At 34.9% G+C, this 21,329-nt stretch overlaps 1 protein-coding gene across 1 annotated transcript in view; it reads left to right on the forward strand.

Moving 5' to 3' along the window:
- Positions 1 to 21,329, forward strand: part of MALRD1 (MAM and LDL receptor class A domain containing 1) — a gene marked incomplete at both ends in the record, with an annotated part of 238,466 nt that overhangs the window by 80,832 nt on the left and 136,305 nt on the right. The window contains 5 exons of the mRNA XM_084210137.1: positions 966 to 1,175; positions 3,431 to 3,608; positions 13,881 to 14,037; positions 17,421 to 17,531; positions 18,405 to 18,618. Of these exons, the coding sequence (XP_084066263.1) occupies positions 966 to 1,175; positions 3,431 to 3,608; positions 13,881 to 14,037; positions 17,421 to 17,531; positions 18,405 to 18,618 (870 nt within the window). The remainder of the gene's footprint in view (positions 1 to 965; positions 1,176 to 3,430; positions 3,609 to 13,880; positions 14,038 to 17,420; positions 17,532 to 18,404; positions 18,619 to 21,329) is intronic.

Consider the following 21,329-nt stretch of genomic DNA (forward strand, 5'->3'; position numbering starts at 1 on the left):
TCGTACAATTCTTACTTCAGAACATTTCTTCCCCTAAGTCTTTTGTTTGAGTTTTAGGTCATTTTGAGAGTATCATTCATTTGACTGGAAAATAATTTATTTAATTTCATAGATTTGCTTTCTACCCTACAAAATAGAAATGGGTAATTTATTATCAGTATTAGTGCTCCAGCTGTTAGGGATAAAAAAATAAATAAATCCTTGCTATCCCAGACATTTAATTGCATTTAATTGCATTTTTAATTGCATTTAATTGCATTAAAAGCAATTGCATTTAATATGAAAAGTCTTCACATGTACTTTTTAATTTACTCAGGTGTATTGCTCAGGTGCATTGTGCACTACAGCTAATAATTTCATAAATTATTCAATTTTAAAAAGGAGTTTTATAATGGAAATTCCTTTTATGGACAAGAATAGCAAAGATTTTCAAGAAAAGAGAGTAAGCTTGAAGAAAGGTGCAGAGTAAAGAATAGGAGGACAAAAAAAGACAATTGAGTTGAAAGAAGTGGTAATGAGTTTGAATGAAATATAAAGGAGGTGGTGAAACAAGGTGATGACCTCAGAATAATTTCTCTAATGAGAAAATAATTTTTTTCAGCGATAAATTTACAAGGTAAGAAGGTTACATAGTAATTTCCACAGTCCCTTGTAGTAATCAACATGTTGAAGAATGCCATTATCATCTAAATAATCTGCTGGCCTTGGTGCACAGGGAAAATCAGTTTCTGTGATTGCTGTGTGAGTGTTGGCATCAGTTTTTTGAAATTACTCACCGGGTTAATCCAAATTTGAAAGACTGGCAAGAGGTGTAAATCCTGCAAGTGTCAAAGATTGTGTGGATAGTGTGAACAGCATTTCAGTCACTCAGCTGTCCAGGCACGATTCCAGTAAAGCCATACTCTGGAAAAGGGGGGCAGTGGCACAGGGAGAAATCATTATGAAGCTGCAATGCCTAAGTCCAGGTTCTCAACATCCTCTTGGCTCCTTTTTTAAAGGAGACTTGCCCACTATTTCTACAACTACTTCAGGAACTTCAGCTCCTGCCACGCTCCCCATGAACAACTGCACAGAGAAGGAGTTTATCTGTCGAGCCTCTGGCCACTGCATCCAGATGATCCAGAAGTGTGATTTCAGACCTGACTGCTCTGATAAGTCTGATGAATCAGCTTGTGGTGAGTGGATCAAATCATGTTCTTTGCTACCTTACTAGTTTGTGGGTCTTAAATACATTGCTTTAGCAGCTCTATCTTATCTACCCAATTTGGTATTAGCACCTAGATGCTATTTTAATGTGATTTTCCCCAGGAACATAGTAACATTTTACTCTTAATATGTCTGATATAATGCCCTTTCTGCCTTCTGATTCAGACTCAACATTTCAATTAAAGTTGCTACTGAAATGTGGTAGGGGAAGGAATCCTCAGTTTCCTAATGATTGGTAACCATACATGACAATTTTATTATTTTCTTAAAATGCTCACTAGTTCAGATTGGAAGAGAGAAAAACTTTGGAGTTTCATCTTTGGGGTATACATCTGGGAGAACAGTATCTACTTCTTAACTACTTCAATGAATTTGGGGGTTGGTTGGTTGGATGGTTGGTTGGTTTTTGGCATTTTTTTAATACAAAAATTGTTTCAGCATCAGCAATAATTGTGAAATTCAGCCTACTCGACACAGAAGTGAGTTCCAGCCTGTAAAGCTCTGATAGTCTAATGGAGCACTGTAAGGGGGACAGTGGACAAAGTCCGCACATGATGCCCCTAAAGATCTAAGACAATTGTTGATTGCTTCTGAGTTGCAGCAGTTCACACTGTAGCATTTTAGAAACTGTTAATTACTTCCTTTTGCGTCAAAGAACAGTAGTTGAAAGTACCAAATCCAGTTAATGAGGGGAACAGACATCTAGAGACAGTGACCTCATCAGCCTTTGCAAGCAAAACTATTGTCACAGAAAATAAAACTCTGAATTCACTACACATTGTGAAGGGAATTCAATCACCTCTCTTAGGGCTGAGGGCTCAGTGAGAATAAGTATCATTCCCTCCCTATGGCTATTCCCTATGTGGGAATAACTGGAAGAAATGAATCTGATTTTTAAGTGCCACAGTAGTTTCCTATAGTGTGAAAAAACACCAGCCATTGAAATCTTGCCTGAAACATAAATGCAGAGCCCTCTGAATACTTCTCCCCTCAAAACATTATCTTACAAAACATCTTTTTCTTCTAAGGAAGATAAATACTGTGGAGGATACACCTTTACATATTTGCTCTATCTGAGGTCTCCCATCACTAAGATGGGAATTTATCACTTAAATGACAATGCTGGACTAGGACTTAAAAATGTCTGGACTGAAACAGAAATATGATCACAGGAAGGTGTTATCTTTCTCAGAGGCACTTTAAGTATAATGTTTACAGAGCATGTTAAAAAGAGGAATAAGCATTTAATGCAACTCATCATTCTCAGGAAACATCACAAATCTTCATATGGGCAACCCATGAGATCACACTGGCTGCAGTTTGCTTCTTAGTGAGGATATACAACCTATAAATCAAAACTCACTCTCTCTTTAGTTTACCATTTTTAGCCTTCAAGGAAGGAAGCATCAGGCACATTCTACCAAGAAACCATGATTTCTTGATTCAGCATTTTTTATGAGTTTATGGGTTAAAATAAATTCTTGTTTCCCTTGTACAAGTCTCACTGCAGTCACTTAAACTTAAGTGTAATAATCTGTTACAAAGTTCTGGAGAGTGACTAGACTCAACTTGGACCATGTGCTGGAGAATAAATATTCACAGCAGAAATGGAAAATAAAATTGTTTTCTTTACCCTAAGTAGGGTCAGTAGTGAGCTCACTTTGATGCTCAGGAAGCAAAAGCTCTTCGGAAGGCAGCTGCATGGTTTTTTAGTAAGACCAAATAGATGCATTTTTATGTAACTTTCAAGTTTTGTGAGGACCGCTTGAAATCTGGTTTGGGTTTTTGTTTTTTTTTTTAGAGTTATGGTCATGGACTTTGTAGACAATGTACAATGATTTGCTAATGTCATCAGTCTGCAGGACCGGAGACAGAACCATACAGCAGCTCACAGGTTCTTGGCTGATTAATTTTACAAGAATTTCCGTGTATATTACATGACAGATTATTAGAATTACCTGAAAGCTGTTCAGAACTCACATGAAGGTAGACACTGAGGTGCAAAGGAATTGGTATATTCCCAAAATTAGAATCTGTCTTATAGAGGAGGAAATATAAAATTCATGTTTTATCTGAAAGGAAAAAACTTTGCGTGTTAGTAATGTGTCAGTATTCACAGATACTATAAATTGAATCCTATTTCCATGTTGCTTTTTGGGTTGTAACATGACTAATTATTTTCAATTTTTATATAAACATGAGTAATCTCTTTTGATCTCTAAAGTTATGGAAGTCTGTGACTTTGAAGATAAAGACTTGTGTGGATGGCATCAACCAGCCTTGGAACAGATGTCAGGAAATTATTCCCGACCTATCACAAAGACATTCAAGTGGCAACTTGGAAGAGGAGCAAATCTTTACCCAGAGGAGGAGCAACACTGCCCCTTAACCGATCATACTACGTGAGTACAGTTTTTCACATCTTTGAGTCTCTTCTAGAATGTGGGATCCTAAGCACATGTAGATTGACAAGGGGGAGAAGTGCTGCATTTACAATATTGAAGCAGTTTATTGATTTATTAATGACATGTAATTGACTGACAGTAGATGAAGCAGGTATGCTGGATCAATCCTACAGATTAATCAGAATTAAAAACTCATTAATAAGCAGGTAAAAATTTCTAAACATTTTTCTATAAGTAACTCCCAAAAGTTTCAACCGCCCTCTCTAGAGATACATGTGTACAGGGATATATGGGGTACAAGCATGTTGCCCCTTATGGAAATCAAGTTTGGAAGCCATGGCTCCTCCAGCATTCCCCTCCTTCCAGCACCCCAAACTGCCAGCCCAGCAGTTGGCTGCAGGCTGCTGGCAGCCCCTAGGGGATCTGTGCTCTCTCTGGTCTCTGCAGTGGTTGTGGCACCAGCAAGATGACCTCTGGCATGTCAAAACCAGGTGTTGGCCACTGCTCTTTGTACTGCATTATTAATTCCTGCTATTACAAATTTTTGTCCTACTTTTACAGTTCTTTTCAAGCTGACTTCTCTTTTGAAAGCTGGCTTTGTAATTAATTTGGCACCGCTTAATTTAGTTCATTGGGGTCATCCTCTTGATCAGTTTGAGGTGAATACCTTCCCAGTCTTTATTCACACAGCAAATTTATGGTCACTTTTCTGCTTTACTAGCTATTGTTAGTTGTTAGCTGTTGCTTCCAATTTTTTTATTGCTATTGTTAGCTGTTACTCTTATCCCAGCAGTTTTGCCCAAGGGTGGGCTGTAAAAATTAACATAAAATGTCCTGTGAATTCTGCACTCATTTAATATTTAACTAAGGCAATTCAAAACTACTGTGGTTAGAGCTAACTTCAGTTTAGCTGGTATTTTTTTTATCAGTTCTTTTTATTTTACTATTTCTCTGGTTAATGATATAAGTTTATACTAAAATGTAAAATATTTCTATTCTCTCAGTGAAGATTTGTAAATTAATGTTGCATTCTGGGTAGATTGCTTAAGATAGTTAACAGCTCTGCTGAAGATACTCCTTTGATTTATCTCAAGGAGCAAAAGTAAGCTTTTCTGCATGAACATTTGGTTTTAAATGTTTGGGGTTTTTTTGGTTTTTTCTTTTTTTATCAAGTGAGAAATGTGTCTTAAAAAATGCATTAATCCAATACATTCCAGTTAAAAGTAGCAGTAAGAGTTATTGGAAAAAAAAAATCCCAACAGGTAACTAGCAAATGTATTGAGTACAATCCATTTTAAATGTTATACAATATTAATAAAATGTTATAAAGTAAAGAATTATAAATGTTATCAAATAATTATAAATGTTATAAAATGTTATTCATTTATAAGAAAGTTTCTGTACAGTGTAATTACTCTGAACAGAAAAATACTTGCCTGGTTCCAGTGACATGTATGTTTAGTTTCTGTGACAATAGACCATAGAGTGCAAAGATGGTATTTAAATTAAGACCACTTAAACAAAATCTTTTTTATATTGCTACTGGTTTAAAATGACATTATTTTGCATTTACTAAGCCTGAATTTCTATTGCTATTAAAGAGTGAGCTCAGTATGTTAGTTTCACTGTGTACTTCATTAAAATTACTGTATTTTTACAAAGATCCCAAAACAGCAATACCAAACTCAAAAAAAATCATTCGACTACAGCAAAGAATTACAAGGCTGTCAAGCTGTTTCTAGGTCTCCACATTATATATGAAAAGGAATTGTGTCCCACAAAATTAGCACTGTTTACAATAAATTAGCTGTCAAATCTTTCATTGACTGCTCTTTATTTGTTGTATATTAGCCAATACCAGCCCTGTATGTGTACTTAGTAAATCCTCCCACAACCTTTCCAGTATAGGTTTACCTTGGCACAGTGATACATGGAATTGTATTACTGGTTTTCAACATATTTTCAAGGTGTAATGCAACTAACAGTATATTGAAAAGGACTGATGAAAAGAGAAAGCAAATGTTCCATGGAGATTGCAGTTTTCAGGCAGCTCTGTAATGTATTGCTCTTGTGATGTTTCACATGAGATGCAGTTTGGTTCTATGGTTTCCCCCTTCCCTTTGTTTATTGGCCTATAGAGGAGTACAGAAGATACATTCTTCCAAATTACCACAGGAGACGCAGAGCAGCAGTTGTTTGAATTAAAACCCTGCAACATTTCATTTTATTTTCTCATCCATTTTCCCCAAATTTCCACTAGTTAGATGAGGGAAGCTGTGTTACTGTAATCCTGTATGTTTGCAAATTAAAATAAAATATGCAGGACTATGTATAGATATGTTTGGATTCATTCTGATGCAAGAGTAGTTGGCAGTGCAGCTTTCAATGAGTTCTTTCAGCAAAAATACCTGTGAATACTTGTAGTCAAACCATCTGCTGCCCCAGAATAAGTACTTGGGCTAGCCCAAATACTAGCTAGTACTTGGTGAATTGTGAGGTGAAGGTGTGAGTCTTTGAAGCTGTAATTACATTAATTAGGTGAATGTAATTACTTTGGAAATAGAGGGAACAGCTTGTATGTGTATATAGAAACCAAAGGAGGAATAGAAGCCATTATGGGAGTCTGCCATTGGAGCCTGGCTTGAGCTATACAGCCCCTGACTTGAGCTAGAAAAAGTCTGTCGTGTGTTTTGCAAAAGGCTGGGGGGCATTGGCACTGTGCACTCAAAAGACCACTATTCATACTTGAATGTAGAGCTCCTGTGATGTGTTTCTGTACATAGGAAATGAAATTTTAAATTGCAGTTACGTTTCTAAAAGCTGCAACAATAAAAGTATCAGTTTGTGTAGGCTTGAACAAGGGTATTAAATTGACAACAGCAAATGGATGCCTATTAGTTTTTTTCCTTTTTAAACAATCTGGTTAGTGATGTAGCAAATTCTCTGACATTATTAATGATATCTGGGTACAACTGTTAATTGAAAACTTTGTAGTTACTTAATTGATATGATAATTCATGCATCAAATCGAATAAATCAAAACAAAAATGGATGCAGAGGAAAAATGAAGCTGACTTGATAATTATTGCTGTGTAAATAGTTCCCCTGATAAACATATTTTTAATATATCTGTCTTTCTTTTGTGTCTTCTTTTCAGATAATCAGTAACAGAATTCAGGAAAGTTAGGAAAATTAAAGGTTTTAAATAATATACTTAAGCCAGCAGTTTTTTCAGCAGTCAAGAAATGTTTTAAATTTGAGAGTCTAAGAAATTCAGAAGAGGAGAAAAAATTATAAATTATTGTGTGTGTGGTTTTTCTTTTTCCCTTGGGTTTTTTTTATTTGGTTGTTGGGTTGTTTCTCCTTGTGTGTCCAACATAAATACCAACTACGTTTAAGAATAAGCTAATTGCAGGAAATTATTTGTAGGATGATATCAAATTATTTCACTGCAAGAAATCATAACTTAATCAAACTTTATTTTGTACAAACAAAGAGAATATACCCAAAGTATTTTTTAGCTCTTACGTTACTATGGCAGAGCATGGGATAAAACTCATAATGAAAATAAATTAAACTGTGAATAATTTAACCATTTTCTTCCTGGATTTTTTATTTTTTATGTAAAACAAAGCATCAGAGTTTTCTGTGATACACTTGAAGCATGGTCACAGATAGAAATTTTCATTTGGAATTTTGACTTTTAGGATCCAATAATAAATATAGCAGCTTTAATCCAATAATAAATATAAATTCTAATAAATATAATAAATAATATATAACAAATATAATAAATTTAGCAGCTTTATTTAGTACAAGAATTCCTTCTCACATTGGAGAAGGAATCACTTCTCTGGTAGTTTTCTTTTGAGCAACTTTGTGACATCAGTGTCCAATTACAGGTCTCAGTATGACTTGTGTTTTGATGTGTTAAGCACCTTTGGTTCCATTCAGTTTGAAATAACTACTGAACCTCAATCATGTGATAAAGTTTGGATGCTCAAGATAGAATTTTTTTCTCTAGGACTGTGCAAAGAACTTGGTCAGTTGGCATCCAGCATTTTACAGGCAGCTGTGAACAGAAGTAGAGGTTGACTTTGGCAACAGGAAGTAAATCTATGACATTCTTTCAGAAAGCTGTCTTCTGAAAAATTTAGGTCTGCTTTATTATGGCATGACAATCATATTGTATTTTTTGTTTCTGAATTTATTAAGCCTTGATATTAAATGTTAATGGATGTGTAAGGTTACTTGGAAAAAAATGTTTCAAATTGTAACAAGAGAGTTTACTCTTTTTTGGAATAACCAGTTTGAAATTAATATGACACATATGGCTGCAAGTGAAAATCTGCATTCCTAATGACTGCTCTCAATTCTCCTTTAATTTTTTTTTTTAATCTATACAGAAATGCTGAAATTTAATTCAAGGAAAGCTGTCCTTTCTTTTTTTTCCCTCGGTTGTCAGATAGAAATTTCAGTTACTCAATATTTAGGAATAAACCTAAAAAACTTAAGTGATTGGAAGTGTTCAGCAGAGAAAATATTTTTCTTTTTTCTTTAACTAAATTATTGGAGTTCTTATCTTCCTTTAATAATATTGGAAATTACACATTTTATAACATTTTAATTTTGAATATAGAGTCTTTTTCTAAAACAATATCCTCACAGATGCAAAAATCTTTATTTAGGGAAGAAATATTTTGAAGCCTATGGATATGTTATATGTCAAACTGCAAGAGGTCTGTGAAGGTTTTGTTCACATGTTATGACCTATCCTGTGTTATCTACAGAAGGATAAGTAGTCAAAGAATTTCTGGCGCAGGCATTGAATATCTAACTAGTACAGATACGAAAGAAACAAGGTATTTTTTTCATTCTCCCTCTCTCTCATCATAAGTCTTCTCATGCTTCCTAAAGGTATGTGCCCAGCTCATTTCCTTCACATTCACAGCCACTATACACCTTAACTAAAACCTTGGCCCTGCCCTTCACGAGTCTCTCTCCTTCCTGCACCTGTGGCTTCTGGCTGAGCTGGCCAGCACAATGGGCAGTGCATTGAGGAGCTCTTACCCAGGCCATAAAGGAGGTGATAAATTTCTTCTTGAATAAGTACTTGAATATTAAAGTTTCTTTCACTTCTGAATTGTTGTAGCATTTTTTGTGATTTCTCCAGTCAGATACAATGTTGAGGGAAATGTTAGGGTTTGCCTTTTTTTTAAGAGAAGGCTTGTCTTGATATATATATATTTCTGTAACACTTTCTTTTCTTTAATATTTTGTAATATTTATAAGTTTTTTCTACCCACCTTTCAGCAGTTTCCCAGCTAACAGGCAAATTTCAAGTAAAATGTACAATATGTATATGGCTTCCCCATTTTACACTTAATATTGAGGCTACATTGGGCTCTATATGAATATATAAAGATTAACCTGTCATCGTGTCTTTGCCTGTTTCCTTTGGAATATTGTAATAATGAATTTTGTATGCTAAATCTTTGTATTGCAAATTTTGTTGCTAGAAAATATAACAAGTTTTCTTTATGCATCTTCTTACATTTTACCAGAACTGTCATATTATCTGGTTTTGACACTAAGAAACAAGAATTAATAGGAATCAACAGCAAATGAAGTTAGCATGATGCAAAGGTTGAAATATCACAGTTTGCCACCACCTTGTGTCAAGTATATAAAGCATTAAAATATCAATGTTATATTCTAATGACAGTACAAGAAAAAAGTGACAAAACCATGAATATTTTCTCATAAATATGTTTTTTAGGAATCAAAAGTTAGAATTTAACACCTTATTAACTAATTTTTTTCCCTCAGAAATTTTTTGATGAAAGGTTTTTAGCTAGGAAATCATAGTTAATTTAAAATAAAATAAACCTGCACATGCATTAACTTTAGGAAAACTTCTGCCTGCTGCTTACTCATGCTTTGGGGGAAAGAAGCTAGAGAAAGGAGTGATCTCCCACAGCCTCAGTACCCTGAAAAAGGATGCAGAGGATGTGGAAAATGCAAACTGAAGCCACTGTCATGACTGATTCAAACCATCAGCTTGAGTTGTGATGGCCCACAATTTCCTGATGTGCCCAGTATCCTTTCCCTTTGGTCAAGAGAGTGCTTTTGAAGGTCATCTAGTGCCCTACTGGGTTTGCTTGACCACTATTTTGGTTTTTTCCCTATACAGAGACCCATCTGTTCTAATAGCAGGTCACTCACCTGAGCAGATCCCAGACAGATGGTGTTGGAAAACTGAAGAATACTTTCAGTGCATAATAGGTGCAATAGGTGTGGGGCTCTGATTTGCTATATAGATAGTGTACAGTGTTTACAGACATATATAATCAGGAAAAATAGAAATTCATGTGGAGGCTGCTGCTTTCTGAATTTTGAAATTTAGTATGGTGATTTAGCTGAACATTGGGATACTTATGACTCTAAGGAAATGAAAATATCTCTCTCCAGTTTATGTCTTCTCTTTTTTTTTTTTTTTCTTGTTGTTGCTTAAATTTGGAAGGAAATCAGAACTTTTTAGTGAGTGGGAGTTTGTTTTCTAATCAGGTTTAGTTTTCAGTCCTAAAGAAAAAGAATGAGTAATGGGTATTTTAAAAGTCCATTTAAGTGTTTAGTCAGGGATTCTCAAACAATTAGTAGAAGATACACAGATGAATTACCACTTTAAAAACTGAGAGATGTCCAAAAATTGAACTTGCTGTACAAGAAAGTACATCTGAATAAATTTTGATCCCCTTTCAGACATTGCAGCAATAGACAATTAGAACTATGAAATGCTTAAATCACAGCATGAGACATGACTTTATAACACTGCCAGATTTAAGATGGGACTAATTTTTTGAAAGGTCTTCAACTTTTCTTAACTCACCTAATCTTTCCCTAATTATTATATTCAGTTCACTGTGTTCTTTGGAATGCCTTGAAGGGGGAAATAGCATGAAAATTCTTCTATAAATGTCCATTCTTTGCCAACTACTGTTCAAAAGATATTTGAAATATTAAGCTATTAACTCAGACAAGTATGCAAATATAGGTCAATTGCTTATGTTGAAAATTTTATATCCATTAAGATGTTGTGAATTTCCCTCTGAAATTAATTAGGATTTTTGGACTGGCACAGGAATGTCTTTGTATAGGGAATGCTTGTAGTACAGAGGTAAAATTAATTATTTTCAAAGGGTAAATATCAAGATTTTAATGACACTTACTGTAGCTGCCAACTGAGAGGTTTTCCACAAGTTAGTTTTCTAAATTGGCCAGAGCTCTTGCAGCTACTGGCAGGGAAGCTTGCCTGTATTCTGCTGAATTTCAGCACTTACATAAGATCTATGCTGAAAGCTATATTTATTCCCTATTATATATGTTGAAAAATACCATGTTTTATACTTGTTAGCATCAACTTCTTGAGGTCTCACTTTAAAAAAAAGCAAACAAAAAACAACTCAAGGGAGTCTTTTTGTGGAATAGGAAAGAAATTAATTTAAGGATGGGTCTGATTAACTCAGAATGAAGAAAGTTATCTCCGAAGATCACTTAAAAACAAAGGTTGGGGGTGAAGACAAGAATATCATCTGGCAGAGTAAGAGAAACTGTTAACTTACATTTATGGAAGCTTTGGAATACCTTGTCACTGTATATTTTTTACTAGGTTAAAATAAAAGTGGGCCAGCTAAGAAATCCTTTATTTTCAAAGTCAGAGCTTGACACACTGAACAGATACTTGCATGTACGTTAATTGGCTCTGCTAAAAAATTTGCATCCACAGAAGGTATGGACCCTCTAGCTAATTTGAACTCTCTGCAAGCAGAATGATTACTTATTACTTTTTCCAAACTCTTCCCCTTGCAGATCATGCACCTCCCTGGAAATTCCACGCAGGCTTCTATACCAGACAGCTTAAGAATTCAAGACAGAGAAATTACTTTTTTCTGTGAGCAAACATGATGCAGATTAATTTTCACTAGAATATAGCTTTCCTATTAAGCATGGATAGGTCACAAGTACATTAGTCTTGTAGTCCTAAGTATAAAAATGTCCATGATAGTCAACAAGGATGCTCTACACATACTTACCCATCCCCTTCTGTTCCCTCCATTTCCCATTACTTGCCCACATGACCTTAATCTTCTTGTAATCACATACCACCTCCGTGTTTAATGGCTAGCACTGTGAAGTGTTTCATACAGGGGGCTTTCATCTGGTGTTCCAGTTTTAAATGTGATATTATAGCAGACACTGAAATGAGGTCAAAAAATTTGCAAGGGCACTTGTCTTAGGCTGCACTATGGGACAGTAGAATCTGGGCAGAGATGTGATCTCTGGCCTGCCTATGTCTGACAGAACGTACCAACAAGAGATGGATGACTGAATTTCATCATAGAACTGATTGCACCCTGCCACTGTTTCAAACTAATCTCAAACTAACAGGCATGGATGTAATACTGAATACTCTGGGAAGTATGAGATCTCTAAGTGCTGCTGCTCTTCAGAGCTTTTTATCATTCTGCTTCTTACAAGTCCTTTTGAATTCTGTTGTAAATACAGTGCCAACACCCTTGGGTCATTGAAGGCATGAGTTCTAGAAGCAGAGTAAATTCTAAATTTTTTAATATTTTTGCAAACCTTAAGAGAACTCGACCCTCTTTTACCTCCAAGCAAGACTCTGGTAGAATACTCAGCACCTAAGAAAAAAAGAAACCTAAAATTGCTACCTTGAAATAACAGCTTTCTTCAGCAGAAAGGAGGGAAATAAATGAGTTGTCCAAATCCATATTTCTTGAAAGATCTGTAATTATGAGTTTTCAAAGTTTTTAGCTATTAGTTATAGTAGAGTCAGTTTATTAGGAGAATGTTTTAATACTTAGGCTAAAGGATTAAGGAAATGCATGCAGTAATTATAAAGATGTCTGAGTTGCCAGGATTCAGTGATAAAAAAAACATCAGCAGCAATTCTCTTATCTGCCTTTTCATGAAAAGGAAAAAAAGATTGTGGAGAAGATCCGGATTTCCACAAATCCTAACTCTTCCTTCCCCCTAGGATTTTGCCCAGATGAACTTTGGTACCTGATATGTTTATGAGCAGTTTTCAGTGATCTCACATGTAACATATCTGATCTATGCAAAATGAAGATCTGTCCCATTAAAATGCTGCCTTTTTGATGATTTGGTTGGCTGGTTGGTCTGTGCTGTTTGTTTTTTTGTTTCTGGTATGACACATGGGGTAGTCTAGTTGAAGTAGTACTCTAGCTGAAAAAAGTCTCTGATTTGTGAGGATTTTTGAAGGCCTGTTTCTGACCCTGTACCAGCCAGTTCTTTGCTCTTCTCATTAGGCACAATTTTCAGTCTGTGAAGAGCCTGATGCCATGACGTATTTGAGCATCTTGTGTTTCTCTTGGCAGTGCTTGGTGGCTAGGGTCATTGTCTTCTCACAGTTGTGATTCAGCTTTACAGAGTGGTTGCTCAAAACTTGGCCAATCAGAAAAAACAAAAGGAAAGGAAAACCAAATAGCAGCACCTATTTAAAAATGTAGGTTCCATTGTCAGGTTTGTAAGCACTTACTGGAAAGATCCTTTTGAGAAGTACTGAGTGTGAAGCACTTCTGCTGGAGAGAAATTTATCTTTGGTCAACAGCTACATTTTATTTTGGAAAGTAAGGATTTTAGGGGCTAAATCTTAAAAACCCAAAACACTAAAACTTCACTTCTGGTATCTCTGTACTCAGAATGATGCTTACTTCAAAGATACCTGATCGTTCCTGGTATCACAGGAGACAAAACTTCATCCAATATCTTGGGTTTTCCTGACATTAAGCCAGGATCAAACCCTCTAAATCCCCCCAGGAAAGAGGTTAGCAGGGAAAGCCAGAGTCCCTCTAGCTCACATCTACATGATGCTGTGGGTTAACTTCCGGGCTTTTTTCGGGTTTTTTTTGTTTTGGTTTTTTTTTTTTTTTTTTTTTTGGTTGGTTGGGTTTTTTTTTGTTTTGTTTTGTTTTTGGGGTTTTTTTTTTTGTTTTGTTTTCTGGGGTTTTTTTGCTTGTTCGTTTCTCTTTGGGTTTGTTTTTTTTACCAATCTCTGATGTAAAAATACTAGCTGCATTTGGAAGGGGTGTTTTTGAATTCTGGCCACATACTAAGATGCATCCAGATACCTAGACAGGAAATGCTATCTAAGGAAATATTGCAATCTTAAATTAATTAAGATGAAATGTTTTGGTTTAATAAGTTATAACCCTTTTCTCTGAACAGGTGCACTGAAGAAGGCTGGTATCTCTTTGCAGACAGCTCAAATGGAGAATTTGGTGACACAGCTGACATTGCTACCCCAGTCATCTCCCTTACAGGGCCCAGATGCAAAATCATATTCTGGAACCACATGAATGGTTCAACAATAGGTTCTCTGGAGGTATGGAGATGCTCTTTATTTTGTTTGTTTTGTTTTTCTGCATGAAATTGCTGTGAGGAAATTTATGCCTTCTCTTTTAGTTTCATTAAAGCCCAGGCTGCTAATAAATGAAAATTAACAATTGCTAGCACTCTACTGCTCTCAACATGTTATGATATGAAGGAAGCATTAGTTCAAATACTGGAGAAGTTATAAATTATAAGTTTCTGCAACAAGCAAAAATTGTGACTGTTATTGACGTGCTGTGGTTGGAACTTCCATACAAGCAAAAGTTTTGTATCACACAGACCATTTGCCACTGAAAAGTAGCAATAGATATTTGGACATCAAGGTCTTTGGCTAATGTGGGAGCAAGGGGAAAAGAAGTAATTATATCAGAATTCGACATAAAATCTTGTAGAAAGAGTTTATTCCTTGAAAGCTGCACATATCACTTTCAGAGATTATTTATATACATGTAAGCAGCTTTGAACTATTTCTGGGGCATATAAGGAACAAATTTGCTTTCCCATACCCTTTTTCCTTATTGCAGTTTAAATAAAAGTACTTTTGTAAAGGAAATTTAACTCATTAGCAGCTTATAGATCAAATAAGTCACTGCAGACAGAAATGAATAAAACAACATTGTTCTAAACAATTCTTTTTACTGCATATCTGTGTGCTTATAATGGGATTTCCCAGGAATGTTATAGAATACCTACAGCATCAGGAATGGATTGAAAAAAAATGCCCATAAATTACCCATTCACCTGTGCACTCAGTATCATACTGAATGTGGGCAGTGCACAAGGATTTAAATATACAAATTAAAATAAAAGGTGACAGAATTCAGATGTTTTGAAGACAAAATTAATATTTGTGTTGACATTAGAAATGTGATGTGGGATGTGGTGAACTACACACCATGCATGTGCTGGCTAGATATTTACTGGAAGCACATTCTATGTTTTCTTGGATTTTTTCCTAAACAATGTTTTTTAAAATATTGATAAATTTCTCCCAACTAGGTAAAGACCTTGCTAGGCTGCTTGGCAAGGGGTCAAATATTAATTAATCCAAATCAGTGGGAAATCAGAGGATAAAGATGGTTTATGCTCAGTTTTAAGGCTTGGGTCCAATTAATGTGCTTTGGGACTTCATTGCATACTCCAGGGTGCAGGCTCCTTTATGGAGTAAGAACCCATGTTAGTTGGAATTAGGTTCAAAGAATGTTTTGTAGAAATCAACAGCAATTCTATGGAGCCGTGCCCAATATTACCAGCACAAAAGGCAAATACATATAGCATAGATTTTTTCTTTTTTTCAGTTTCAACACTGAGGACAATTTCCCTCTATTCTTTAACTGATCCTCCCTCACCTCAAACTTATTTAATTTTAAGATGTACCAAAGGAAAATTATGAAACCTTTGCACACTGTTAATAATTGCCTGGTTTCAATTGCTTGATTAATCATTTAATAATGGGTGTAAGAATAACTCAGAATAGAAAATTATTTAGGTGATTTCTCATTATTTATATTAGAAGGCTCTAAGTATTGTAGGAATGGGAGTATTTTCTGTGCTTAAAAGACCTTTTATCCATATCTTCCCCCCAAGACTACCACATTTTTTTCTGCATCCATGCCATTAAATATCATGTAAGGTTGCTGAAGATTTTCCTGCCATTTGTATGAATGATTACCTTCCTGTGTTTCTATTACTTTGTTTCATATTGATTTGCTGTAACTTTCCTGAGCAACCTCAATTTGATTTTTTGTTGGAACCTTTTTTATTTAGTTTCTGTACTTTGACTTGGCATGGGTAATTTTACCAAAGTATTAGATTTGCTTTTTTGCAATGTAATTGAAGTGTATAGAGGTTCAAAGTGCATTAAGGTACAGAGAAGCACTGAGTTTTAATAGCATACAAATTAATGGCCGTGTTTTACTCTCAAGTTTTAACCTTTTTCATGATATGATAGGAAATACGAATTTATGAACCAGAAATTGGATATATAATAGAGTAGATAATTTACAGTCTGTAAAAACACCTACATGTTTGTCTACAGTCACACACATACCTTCATTTAACTATATTATTTGCATTTGAGATTAAAAAGAGATACTTTCTTATTCAGCACTCTTTATTCTTTCAAATAATGTCTGTAATCCCTCTCTCACTAATTTATTTATTTTCATTTAAAATTCATGTCATTTGTAGCAGACTTTCCTGTCTATAAAGTCAGAAGTCACTTGTTTTTCTATCCAATTTAATATAATATCTATTCCTTTTTTCCCCCTAAAATGAAGGGTCTTTGGTGTGAGGATTCGCTGTTTGCTTGGCAGAACAAACCTGTTATGCAATATCATATACACTCATGGGACTGCATAAATTTAAAACAAAAAAAAGGGTTTTTTCATCATAATGAAAAATGCCTGGGCTGCCCTAAGAAGACTAGACAGCGTAGCAGTAAATCCTTGAAAGCAGAAGTAGTTCAGGCAACTGGTGAATGGATGTTTAGCTCTGCTAGTCCTGGCTGGAGATACAGCTTGGTGCACTTCATCAAACACCCATCTTGTTATTGTCAGCTCAGTTGAATTTGGATGCCCAAGAGATTAGACCAAAGAATATTTAAGATTCTCTGCTCATGTTGAAGTGTGTCATCATTCCCCAATTTGCTGTTTACAAGGGTATGGGCTTTTAAAAGTCTTTCATTGCTCAGAAAGATGAAATTTTGTCTTTATAAAAAAAAAGAAAGAATTTATTTGTAGAAGAAACAAAATGTTTCATAAGAATCAGGAGAAGAAAATCCATCCTGGAAGAGCAGTTAATTGTATGCATGAACAAATATATTTTTCAGCAAGCCTTGTTAACCCTGTTTCTGTGTTTTACAACTGAATCACAGCCCACTAATGAACAATTTTTATTCACTGCTAGCTACTCTGGAATAATGAGATTCATTAGTCCAGTTAAGGCTGTGGGCTGAGTATGTTTATGAGGAGATCAGAAAATCCCAAACCATTATTTTCTTAGTATAGTCATTTATACTGACATATCCATGTGCATCAGGTTGGACATCAGGCAAAGGTTCTGCACTCAGAGGGTGGCTGGGCACTGCAGCAGGATACCCAGGGCAGCGGGCACAGCAAAAGGCTGGCAGAGTGCAAGGAGCACCTCAGCAGTTCCAGGTGTATGATTCAGCTTTGAGTAGTCCTGCAAGGGGTAGGGATTTGAATTTGATGGCCCCTTCCAAATCCAGATATTCTATGATTCTGTGAATTTTAATGGTGGAATAGAAATTAGAGGTACAAGATAATATTGTACTCTTGTATACAATTATAGGACGCCTAAGTGAGTTGGTAATGGAAACATTTTTTTGTAATCTAAAGTTATTTTCTTTTCTAGGTACTCTATAAAAGCAGTAACAAGACTTCTAAACTGTGGAGTCAAACTGGCAGCCAAGGTCCCCAGTGGAACAGAGCAGAAGTGTTCTTAGGAATTCGTTCAAATTTTCAGGTGTGTCTTCAAATGTGATGTGCTTCCTAGAGAACTGGCTATTAGTACTTCTATATTGAGCATTCTTCACCTTCTCATTTTCCTTCTCACACCATGCATGTACCTCTCCTCCCACATAGAAGAAATAATAATTTTGGCTGTCTGATTAGTTATCTGAGCTGGACTCATGTTTTTGGAGATTTCTCACTCCTCTTTTATTTCAGACTGATATCCATTTTTAAGACTGAGAATCCCATCTATCCTTGAATCCAACTCAAAATATTCTACTTCTTTCTCCTTAGTGTGCAGTAAGTAAAAACATCTGGATTTTGGAAAAATAATATTGAGCACGATGTTTGCTTTGAAATCAGAACAGATTCCCAAACCTCTTAGAGATACTTGCTTAGTTGCAGACATGAAAAAAAAACAAAAAATCCCCAAGGATAGTCAGTAACTTATTTTTTAAAAAGTTGCATTTCCTGATACTTCTGTCTTGGAATTTTAATGAAATTTTAAAATTCTTTTTACATTCATGGGAATTAAACGATGAATGGCAGAGTAGTCTTTTTCAGACTTTCTTTGCAGAAGTAGGAAGAATCCTTGCCATTAATTCAAGATGAGTGAGGACTAGTATCTCTTTGAGTGGCATGATCAATTTCCTTTTTTTTGGTGTGCTTGGTAATGTTAGAAGATGGTCCTTCAATAACTGCAGAGACAGATCTGTAACAACTCTAGTACAAGATTTCGTAGAATTATGCTTTGACAGTAAGAACTGACCACTTCATATTAAAAGATTTGTGAGGACCATCAGTCTCTGCTCTTTTCATGTTGTGTGTATAAGCTTTCCTCTATCTTATCAGTGGCTTACTGTAATAGCTCTGTAATTTTTATTAGGTTATTTTCAGGGCAAAACGTGGTGTCAGTTACATGGGAGACGTGACAGTGGATGATATTAACTTTGAAGATTGTTCCCCTCTGCTAATCTCAGACAAACCTTGCACATCAGAGGAATTCATGTGTGCCAACAAGTACTGCATCCCAAAGAATAATCTGTGTGATTTTGTAAATGACTGTGAAGATAAATCAGATGAAAGCCCTAGTATTTGCAGTAAGTATGGTAGTTTTTTAAAATAATTATCATAAATAACTCTGCTGTGAATTTTTAATACTCAAATACTCTTGACAACTCATCAGCTAAGAAAGCAAACAAGAAGGTAATAATTTAATTCTATTCCTTGGCTTTTAAGGATTTTTAATTATTATTTAATTTAAAATCCACAATACAAAATACAAAGATTGGCTAATGGATGTCTTAAAATAACTCAGCAAGCAGCTGTCTTTAAAAGCAGAATAAAATTATCCTGCTTTCCATATGAAAAGAATGTATTAAAGCTGAAAAAATTTCAAGCATAATACCTTTGGGAGATGAGAGGCCTACTTCCTTAGATATTTCAAGGGTTGTCAGGTCTCAGAAAATTATTTTAATCTGAATATTGTGCAATTTTGGTTTTACAAGACATATCAAGAAGCAGCATATGTAGTATCTGATTCAAAGAATGATATATCAAATGGCTCCTTCTGAATCACAATATGTGGTATTAACACTTCCTTCTTTTATTACTACAAATGTCAGAAATGCTCACACAATCAAATCTCCATTGACTGGTACCATATTAACAGTTACCTCATTTTTACTGAGAATATTAATTCAGTTTATCAAATTCTCAGTGAATACAATTCTTTGAAGCAAAGATATGCTGATATCCTATGAAAGCTAAGGTACATGGCAAAGGAACCATATTTTGCAAATTATTTTCACACTACTAAACTATCCAATAATTTCCAATCCAGGAATAGTACATTACTAACCTGTACAGGGACCAGCTCAGATTTTCTGCAACTAAAAATGAAGAGTGTTTCAAGTTGCAATTACTCTGTTAAAAAATATTCTCAAACTTTGACTCTTGTTTTCTGATTTTTTTTTAAATATAATGGGTTTGTTTGTTTGTTTGGGTTTTTTTTTTGGGGGGGGGGTTCTGCATTGTCTGTGTTTCCCATGAAATATCATCAGACAAATATAAATTGAAGCTTTAAGGGCAAAATGGTTCAAATAAACTGATAGGATTTCATTTTGCAACCACTATAATAAGGATTTTATTCCAATTTCCCATTGGAAAAGATTAACTGAAACAGTCTCATCCAGTGAATACTTTCCTCTAACGTATTTTTAATTATTACTTTTAAGTAAGGAAAAAAAAAATTGCAAAATCATTTAAAAAATTTCCTTATTTCATTTCAATTGTAACCTTTACAGTGAATCATTATGGTGCTTTACAAGCACAGGAGTCATTTAATGTGCAAGTGCACAATCATCTGCAGTAACTTGAGCTTCTAAGCAGGCTGCCTAAGTTCTCTTTTTCATCAGTGAAGTAACTTGTTTTCAGGCTGTAGTTCATACAACTTAAAATCAGCTGTTTGAGTTGGATTAAAGAAGTTGTCCTGTGGATATGAATACTTCTCTTTGTTAAAAGTAGTGATCCTACAAGGACATCTAAACTTAGATTAGGTAATACCCAATATGTGTAGCTTTAGCAGGAAAATCAGTGCTCATGCCTTAAGGTCCTGATTCTTGAAAAACATGTCTTTAAAATGAAAGGGTCAGTTGTAAGCATGAATTCTATTGACTCAAGATGGGATTCATGGAATGGAAGGAATTTCTTTAAGAATGGTCTTGAAATATTAAGTAGCTAAATCAGTTGAAAAATATAATTAGGACAAATTTTATGGGCAGTTGCATTCAGTTGAGTTAATCTACAATCTGTGATTTTCATAAAAGTTAATAATATAATTTCACATATCAGGTCTGGGTTGATTTTAATTGTTGCTTCAGATGACACTATACAGACAGAGATAAAAGGGAAGCTAGTTTTGCTAAGCAGCTCATACTTTAAAGAAAAAGTTTCTAACTTTTTTACTTTATGATACTCACAGATTAAAATTCAAAGAAAAAATATTTTATCTGATTTGAGCCTCAAATTTTTGAGGTAGCTGTCTTTCCTGTAATGGTCCATGTGTAGATTCCATGGATTCTAGATCCTTAGCCTGGTTACCGATGCTTCTGAGTACCTTTCAGTTAAATAAAACTACTTCCAAGTGGCTGAACTTTATCAGACCTCAGAAGAGGCTCAGATTTTGATTACATTTTGGAAGAAATATTTTGTAATTTCTGATATTGTCCTACAAAATAATACATACAGTTTCCAAATTTATCTTCAAGGCACTTTCCTTTTCAGCAATAATAGTAAGAATATTCAGGGCACAGTCAAAAGCTTCTTGAGGTCTCTGCTGAAATTCCAGCTTATTTCAGCAATTTTACTCTTACTTGGTAAGAGTACTTATAGATGTATAGAGAGAAAAATATACAGAAATTAAACTTCTGGAATGAAGCAATTGACTTAATTTATGTGGACAGTTTAGTTGGCTGTTTTGTGGTGTTAATTTATGTGGACAGTATGTGGCTGTTTTGACATTCAAGATTAAAAACTTATAAATATGCATGTTGTTTCATATAAAATTCAACCAAAATTATGAGAGCTTTCTTCTTTTCTAGGCCTTAAGTGCAATTTAAGGAGATATGTAGACAATCATAGAATCCTTTATGTTGGAAAAGACCTTTAGGATCATTCAATCCCACTATTAGCATTACCAATTTCACCACCAAATCATGTCCCTAAGCGCCACAATTGCGTGGCTTCTAAAGATCCCCGGGATGTGACTCAACCACTTCCCTGGGCAGCCTGTTCCAATGCTTAACAAACC

Source organism: Fringilla coelebs (assembly GCF_963513975.1).
Source record: "Fringilla coelebs genome assembly, chromosome: 1".
Taxonomy (NCBI): Eukaryota; Metazoa; Chordata; class Aves; order Passeriformes; family Fringillidae; genus Fringilla; species Fringilla coelebs.